Consider the following 8,999-nt stretch of genomic DNA (forward strand, 5'->3'; position numbering starts at 1 on the left):
ATATAAGTTCTGGTTGTGTAGTGCCTAAGATATTTGACTGATAACTAGAAGGCAGGAGGTTCAAACCCACCAGCCACTCCTTGGAAGGAAGGTTGGGAAATCTACTTCTGTAGTGATACCGTCTCGGAAACCCAAGGAGAGGTCACTATGAGACAGGTCCAAATCAACGGCACATAACAACAGTAATAACAACAGTTATGTAATGCTGCTATAACAGAAATACCACAAATAGGTGCCTTTAACAAATTTATTTCCTTACAGTTTAAGAGGCTAGAAATCTCAATTCTGGGTGCTGGTTCTAGGGGAAGATACCTTCCTCTCTCTGTCAGCTTTGGAGAAAGGTCCTTATGTCTTTGAAGTTCTGCTTCTGAGTGATCTTTCTGTGGCTTGGCATCGCTCTTCCTCTATCTCTGCTCAGTAATATGCTTGTTTAATATCTTCTATATTTCAAAAGGTATTGATTTAAGATACACTCACACTAATCTTTTCTCATTAGTTTAACAAAGACAACCCATTCCCAAATGGGATTATAACCACAGGCATAGAAGTTAGGATTTACAACACATTTGGGGAGACACAATTCATTCCATAACATACATCATGAAATATTTAAATAGTAAGTAGGCTGAATTTATTTACTTACTAATATAAGCAGCAGAACAATATCAGGGTTATCACATGCACAGGCAATGTGCATTGGTGTCCAAAAATCTTCATCCTGCTGGTTTACGTTCACCCCTCTGTCAATCAAGACCTCTGTGATGAAGGCATTATCATAACGAGCACACTAAAAAAACAAAGAAAGGAAATAAACAAATAGAAAACATAAATTGTAGCAAACTATAACAAGACTTACTCAAAATTTTCAGAGATTAACAATTTAAGCTGACAATTTTGGAAGATGACAGGTACAACCAAACTGGCAAAAATGATATTTATTTTTCCAACTAAACTTCAAGGAAAGGGGCACTGTGTAAGATCTGTGAGAAAATTGGGTCCATGGACAATGGAAAGAAAAAGAGGGCAATAGGCACAGATTCTAAAAAAGGAAACAAGTATCCCATTCTTTGAGTTCTCTTCTTCTGTATTAGAGTATTAGAACATCTTACACCATTCATCAGAATTTCGTTTCTAAAGTATAGATTTGAACATATTATTATTCTGCTATCAAACAACATGATTTACCATGGTCAAAAGAGTAAATTCAACCATCTTATTGTATCCAGGAAAGACCCTTCACAAGCTTTCTCCCTTCATCTCTCACCATTATCATGTATAGCCTTCATCCCATTGCCTAAGCCTACTAGGCATTCCACAGAACACTGTATTGTGAAAACTAGCAATCATGATTAAGAATCTTCTAACATAGAAGATAATGATTGCATATTATTATATTTTATAGATATTTCATAATCTGCCAAATTAAACTCCCTAGGAACTTATTTTGTTCCTCTTTCTAATATATAATTCATGGTTAAAGGAGCTCTGGTACTGTAATGGTTAAAATATTCTACTGCTAACCAAAACGTTGGTGGTTCAAAACCACCAGCTGCTGTGTGTGAGAAAAATGAGGCAGTCTGCTTCAGTAAAGATCAATAATAGCCTTGGAAACCCTCTGGGTCAGTTCTACTCTGTTCTAAAGGGTTGCTGTTTTGGTTCTCTAGTGCTGCTATAACACATACCACAAATGTTGGCTTTAACAAACAGGGATTTATTCTTTTACAGTTCAGGATGCTAGAAGTCTGACTTAAAAGTGCCAGACCTAGGGGCTTCCTTGATCTTGGGATTCAGCTCTGCCTCTTGCTTCCAGACCACCAAAACTGCAGGCTTTTCTTAACTCAGGCAGCTGCTGGCTGCTCTGAGGCTGACAAGCCCAAGGTTGACAAATAAAATGGCACAGTCCCAAGATTATTAAGCCACATGGCAGGCCACTAGAAAAGTCCAGAGACAGTCCTAAGACCAGCAGGCAACATGGCAGGCTACTGAAACAAGACTCAACTACATGTGGGGTTCAAGTGTGCCAAAATGCTCAAGACTTTTCTCAAAGCCTCTTCTTATATACTGGAAGCAGACCACACCCCTAAGGCAACTGCTCAGTTGCTCACAGTCGATTCTACTATGGAGTTGATTACCGGTCTCATCATGGGGAATAATTTTATCCAGCTGTTCAGCCACTCAAAACCAGGCCCAGCCAGGTTGATACATAGCTTTAACTCCACAGTCACTATGAGTCAGAATCTACTTTTTGGTAGTGCATTTGGTTTTTCGTTTGTTTTTGATTTATGGTTAAAACTCAGATAAATGTATATATAAGTCAGCGCTGGCTTCATGAATATATGACCAGTTGTGCTTAGATGAGTTTAATGCACTGCTGCTGCTATCTTAAATTGTAAATAATATTTGAAGTTGTGGCTGCTTTAATTTTGTGCTTTGCCCTGAAAATTATATCAGCATTCCTTATATAAGTCTTTTTCATATCACTCCTCTGAAGGAAGGTTGGGCAATCCTACTTCCGTAGTGATAACTGCCTCGGAAACCCAAGGAGGGGTCGCTAGGAGTCGGGGCCGACTCTATGGCAAATAACAACAACAATGCCTTTTTTATTGTTGTTAGGTGACATCAAGTCGGCGCTGACTCACAGTGACCCTGTGGACAACAGAACAAAACACTGCCCTGTCCTGTGCCAGCCTCACAATCCTTGCAATACCTGAACCCATCATTGCAGCCACTGTGTCAATTCAATTCATTGAGGACTGAGATGAGTTTAAAATGTATATTGCAAATTCTAGGGAAATTATTTTTAAAGTTTTAAAAAGATGTGTAATCAATATGCTAATGAATTTAATTGTAGAAATGCTCAATTAAAACCAGAGATGGCAAAAAAAAAAAAAAAAAAGGAGTAAAAAACAGAAAAGGAAGTAAATACAAGGGCAACAAAGAGAAACCTGTATCAATGATAATTTTAAATGTGAATGACCTAAATACAGCAACTGGAAAACAGAATGTCAGTGTATGAAAAAAAAAGCCTCAAATATAGATTGATTAAAAGAATTCTCTTATATAAAAACTCAAAAAACATAAAGGGATGAGATAAAATTTGTGATGCTCACACTAATCAAAAGAAAGCTGAAGTAGTTATATTCGTTTCAAGCAAAGCAAACTTCAGATTAAGGAAAATTATCTGATATGAAAAAGAACAAAACAATTCTATATGATTATGCTCTAATAATAGGTATAAAAATATCTGAGACAGAAACTGATTTAATTGCAAGGAGCAAGGGAAGACTCTATTATAATAATTGGATACTTCATCAGTAATTGACAAACGCAGTAAGAAGAAAATCAGTAAAGATATAGTTGAACAGAACAGCACTATCAATCAACTGTATCTAACTGACATTTATAGAATACTTTATTGAACAGCAGTAGCAGAATATACATTCTTCTCAAGCTCCCATGGAAAATTCACTATGATAGAACCCATTCTGAAGCAGAAAACACATCTTAGCAAATTTAAAAGAATAGAAATCATATAAAGTATATCCTCTAATCATAATGGAATTATCCTAGAAATCAATAAAAGAAATATAGTTTTAAAACCCTAAAATATTATGATATTAATCAACATACTACTAAATGATAAATGAGTCCATGAAGAAGTCTTGAGAGAAATTAAAAATATTTTGAACTAAATAAAAATGAAAATATGACTTATTAAAATTTGTTTAATGCAGCCAAAGCTATGAATAGAGGGAAATTTATAGCACTGAATGCATATATATTTTTTTAAAAACAATAATCTAAGCTTCAACAATAGGAAATTTGAAAAGGAAGAACAAATTAAATCCAAAGTAAACAGGAAAAGCATACTAATTTTGAGCAGAAATCAATGAAATAGAAAAGATGGAATCAACAAGATGAAAAGTTTGCTCTTTGTACAATTCAGTAAAATTGATAAACTTCCAGCAAGGCTAACCAAGAAAAAAAGAGAGAAGACACAAATTACTAATCTTATATATGAAAGAGAGGTTATCACTACTGATTCATGGACATTACAAGACAACAAAAGCATATTATAAACAGTTATAAGCCCAAATTTTGATAACCTAGATGAAAAGAATAAATTCCTCAAAAGACAAAATTTGCATAATAAGAAATAGATCATTGCAATAAGCATTTCTCTATGAAATAAATTTATTTAATAAACAATAAATGTTCAAAAGAAGGAAGTACCGTGAATGTCCATGAATCCCAGAGAGTTTCACTGGTGAATTCTGCCAAAAATTTAAGCAATAAATTATAACAATTGTCTGTTATGTCTTTCAGCAAATAAAATCTAAGAGAATGCTTCCTAATTCACTGTATGAGGCCAACCTTATAATACCAAAACCAGAGAAATGCATCACAGGAAAAAAAAAAAAAAAAAAAAAAACCCTACACACCAAAGTATCTCATGAACATTGAAATAAAAATCATCCAAAAAAAATGCTGGCAAATCAAATCCAACAACATATATAAATAATTTTGCACCATGACCAAGTAGGATTTATTCCAGATATGGAAAATTGATTCAATATTTGATAATCAAATAAAGTAATTTATCATATTAACACACTAAAGCAGGGAAATCATATCATTATAGCAGAAAAAGCAGCATTTGACAAAACTGATTATCCATTCACAGTAAACAATTTCAGCAAACTAGGAATAGAGTGGAATTGCCTCAACTCGATGAAGAACACCTACAAAAAACAAAAATATGCAAATGAGAAAACCAGTCAGCATCATCTTTAATGATGAGAACCTTGATGCTTTCCCCCAAGACAGGAAGCAAGTCAGAGAATTTCTCCTTCACCACTCCTATTCAACACTGTACTGGAAGTCCTAGCTAGTGCAAAAGGACAAGAAAGGGAAATAAAAGTGTACAGACTGAGAAGGAAGAAATGGAACTGTCCTTGTTTTCAAATGGCATGGATTTTGTTTCAAATGGTATGGATTTTGTAGAAAAACTCAAAAGAATTAACCAAAAAAAAAGAGTAGATTTATTCCACATGTGTGGGGTCACCATGAGGCAGAAGTAGCTCAGCAGCAACTAATTACAACATCATTTTAGTATCGTGGCACTATGGTTCAGCAAAAATTCACTTCTTACATACACGCTGATGTACATGGAAAGCATTTACTTTCCTACAGGACCAACAATTGAACTTGGCCATGTGCCTTCCTACAGCCAATTATATGTTGACAGACATGACCATACACCACTCTGGAACCTAACTGTGAAAGGCATTGCTTGCTTTTGTTCACCCTTCTGGAAGCTTCCATTTCCACTTGTGGGGAAAAAAAAAAAGAGTCAGATAGCCCTGGTCCTCCAAACAACCCTTGCAGAATAAGAGACAGATGAAATTGAAGTGAACTTGACCCACAGCTTGAACAGTTGTTCCTACTGGCCCATGCACCTGAAGAGCATAGTTGGAAAAGAGTTGCTTAGCTGAGTCCACCTTAGATTAGATGATTCATAGTTGACCTGCACCCTCTTAAGCATGAGAATAACTGACTGTTAATTTAAGTCACTGAGATTTGGATTGCCATTCAGCATTATTGTACAGTTTCATAGGATTTTTTAAAAAATATCATTTTTACTGTAGTATATACATATGGGAGTTCTGGTGGCATAGTGCCTAAGGCATTTTGACTGCTAATCAGAAGTCTGGTAGATCAAACCCACCAGCCACTCTTCGGAAGGAAGATTGGGCAATGCAGTTAGAAAACCCAAGGAAGTCACTATGAGTCGAATCGACCTGACAGCAGTGAGTTTTGGGTGTTTTTTTTTTTTTTTTTTATGTGTGTGTGTGTGTGTGTGTGTAGTGATACATATAACATTTTTGCTATTTCAACTTTCTTCACATGTACAATTCAGTGACATTAATTATGTTTATCATGTTATTCAACCATTACCATTATCTACTTCCAAATTTCCCCATCACCTTTAACATATACTGATCACCAACAATCTACCTCTGTAGAGATATCGCCTCGGAAACCGAAGGAGGGGTCACTATGAGTTGGAAACAACTCAACGGCAGTGAATTATTCACTGCTGCTGAGAATGAAAAATGGTACACCCACTTTGAAAGACAGTTTGGCAATTTCTAACAAAATAAACATAGTTTTACTATACGATCCATCATTCATGCTCCTAGGCATTTACCCAAATGAGATCAAAGTTTATACCCAAAGGATAACCTGAACATAGATATTTATAGTATCTCTATTGAAAGCAACCATGATGCCAGTCAATGATAGAATCGATAAAATGTGATGTATCTGTACAACAGAATATTTTTCAGGATAAAAACACATGAGCTATCAGGCTATGAATAAAAGAAACAAACATGGAGGATCCTTAAATGCATTTTTCTAAGTAAAAAAAGTTAGTCTGAAAAAGTCATAATGTATGACTCCAACTATATGACATTCTAGAAAAGGCAAAACTGTAGTGTCAATAAGATCAGTGGTTACTAGAGATTCTGAGGATGCAGTGACAGAGAAAGGAGGGATGAATGGATGGATTACAGACAGTTTTTAGGGAATTGGAACTATTTTCTGTGATGCAGTAATGGTGGACACATGATGGTATGCAGTTTTCAAAATCCCTCAAACTATACAAGAGTGAAACCTAATGTAAACTACCAATTTTAGTTAATAATAATGTAGCAACATTGGTTCATCAATTGTAAGTATATGTTGTTGTTGTTATGTGCTGTAGAGTCAGACCCGAGTCATAGCGACCCCTCCTTGGGTTGCTGAGGCAGTATCACTACAGAAGTAGATTGCCCAACCTTCCTTCCAAGGAGTGGCTGGTGGGTTTGAACTGCCAGCGTTCTTATTAGCAGTCAGATGCCTTAGGCACTATGCCACTCAGTCCCAAAGAAAGTAGAAAAAGATAAAAAGATGGGCCAAGTAATATGTAGACAGGTAACTGGTAGATTTGAACCTTGTTGATGTGTTGTTAAGTGCCGTAGAGTAGAATTTTGACTCATAGCTACCCCAAGTGACAGGGTACAACTGCCCCAGGGGCTCTTCTAGGCAGTAATCTCTGGGAAACAAATCTCTAGATCTTTTTTTTCCCACAAAGCTGGTGGGTGGTTCAAATCACCAATGCTTCAGTTAGCAGCCCAGCACTTAAACGACCAGTCCTCCTTGATCTGAATGTAGCCATACCAATAATCGTATAAAATGTAAATATGCTAACACCAAAATTAAAATGCAGAGATTTTCAGACTGTATCAAAAAAGCAAAACTTAATATTTTCCAACAAGAAACCACAAAATCAGGAACAATGTAAGAATATTCAGTCTCACCCACTTCCTTTCAACATTGTATTGGAGATTAGACACAATATAATAAGGAACAAAAAAGAAACAGAAGGCTTACAGGTTGGAAAGAAAATTAAAACTGTCTTTATTCACAGAACATGTGGTCAGGTAGAATACAAAATGGAATGTACCAAATAAATAAGTTAAGTATCAAAAGCAATATGTACCACAAACTTCTAGGATACAAGAAGAACATGTTGTTAGCTGCTACAGAGTTGGCCCCCAATTCAGACCTGCTCCACAGAGTTTTCTTGCCTGTAATCTTTACAGAAGCAGATCTTCAGTTCTTTCTTCCACAAAGTCACTGGGTGGGTTCAGTTAACAGTAGATTGCAGACTGCTTACTCCACCCAGCCTCCTCAAGATTAATATATAGAAAAACTCCCTGCCATCGAGTCAATTTCAACTCATAGTGACCTCCTCTTGGATTTTTGAGGTAGTAAATTTTACTGAAGAAGATTGCCCAGTCTTCTTTCCACAGAGTGGTTGGTGGGTTTGAACCTCCAACCTTCTGATTAGCAGTCAAATGCCTTAGGCACTATGCAACTGGAGCTCCTTAAGATTAATATATAGAAATCAAAATTAATTCTATATATTAACAATACGTTTTTAGAAATAAATGTTTTAAATAACAATGCCATCAAAAAACATGAAACAGTTATGGACAAAGCTGGCAGGAGATACTTAAAACTTGCCCTCTAGAAACAATAAATACTGCTGAAGGAAATTAAAGAAGAATTAAATAAATGAAGATACACACATGGGCCTGAAGACACAATATGTTAAGATACCAATTCTGTCTAAATTGTTCTGTAGATTTAACACAAGCCCAATCAATATCCCAGCAGGACTTTTTATAGAAATTGAAAATTGAATCGAAAATTTCTAAGTTACAGAAAAAGATCTTCAAGTCAATTCCAATTCATGGCAACAATATGGACAGAGTAGAGTTGTCCCATAGGGTTTTCAAGGCTGTAATCTTTATGGAAATAGATCTCCAGGTAGTTTCTCCAGCAGAGCACTGGTGGGTTTGAACCATCAACCTTTGGATTAGCAGCCAAATGTTTAACCATTGCACCACCAGGGCTCCTTGCAAAGAACACAGAATAGTCAAAATTTCTTCAAATTAAATAGAGTTGATTAATGAGACAATCTAATTTCAAGGTTTAATATATACTTATACTAATTCAAGAACTATGGTATCGAGATAAAGAAAGACAAATGAATCAATTCAATACAATATTAAATTTAGAAATGTTGTGTTGTTAGGTGCTGTTCCGTTGGTTCCTACTTATAGTGACCCCATGTAGAACAGAAATAATCACTGCCCAGTCTTGCAACATGCTCACAATTATCTCCATGCTTGAATCCATCCTTGAAGCCACTGTGTCAGTCCACCTCATTGAGGGTCATACCCGTTTTCACTCACCCTCTATTTCCCAACCATGATATCCTTCACCAGGCACTGGGCCCTTCTGAAAACATGACCAAAGTGTGAGAGAGTAAGTTTGTCCATTATCACTTCTAACGAGCTTTCCAGCTATACATATTCCAAGACAGATCTGCGCCTTCTTCTAGCAGTCCAATGTTGTTCACCATTGTTGTTGTTGTTATGTGCCGT

The 8,999-nt window shown here is 36.0% G+C and overlaps 1 protein-coding gene across 1 annotated transcript in view; it reads right to left on the reverse strand.

Annotated features, from left to right (window-relative positions):
* The window catches only part of MYO16 (myosin XVI), a 974,663-nt gene that overhangs the window by 841,716 nt on the left and 123,948 nt on the right, over positions 1-8,999 (reverse strand). Inside the window, exon 3 of the mRNA XM_007938926.2 lies at positions 644-787. Coding sequence (XP_007937117.1) covers positions 644-787 — 144 coding nt within the window. The remainder of the gene's footprint in view (positions 1-643; positions 788-8,999) is intronic.

Source organism: Orycteropus afer, unplaced genomic scaffold, assembly GCF_000298275.1.
Source record: "Orycteropus afer afer isolate SDZICR_OR568_19922 unplaced genomic scaffold, OryAfe1.0 scaffold00055, whole genome shotgun sequence".
NCBI lineage: Eukaryota > Metazoa > Chordata > Mammalia > Tubulidentata > Orycteropodidae > Orycteropus > Orycteropus afer.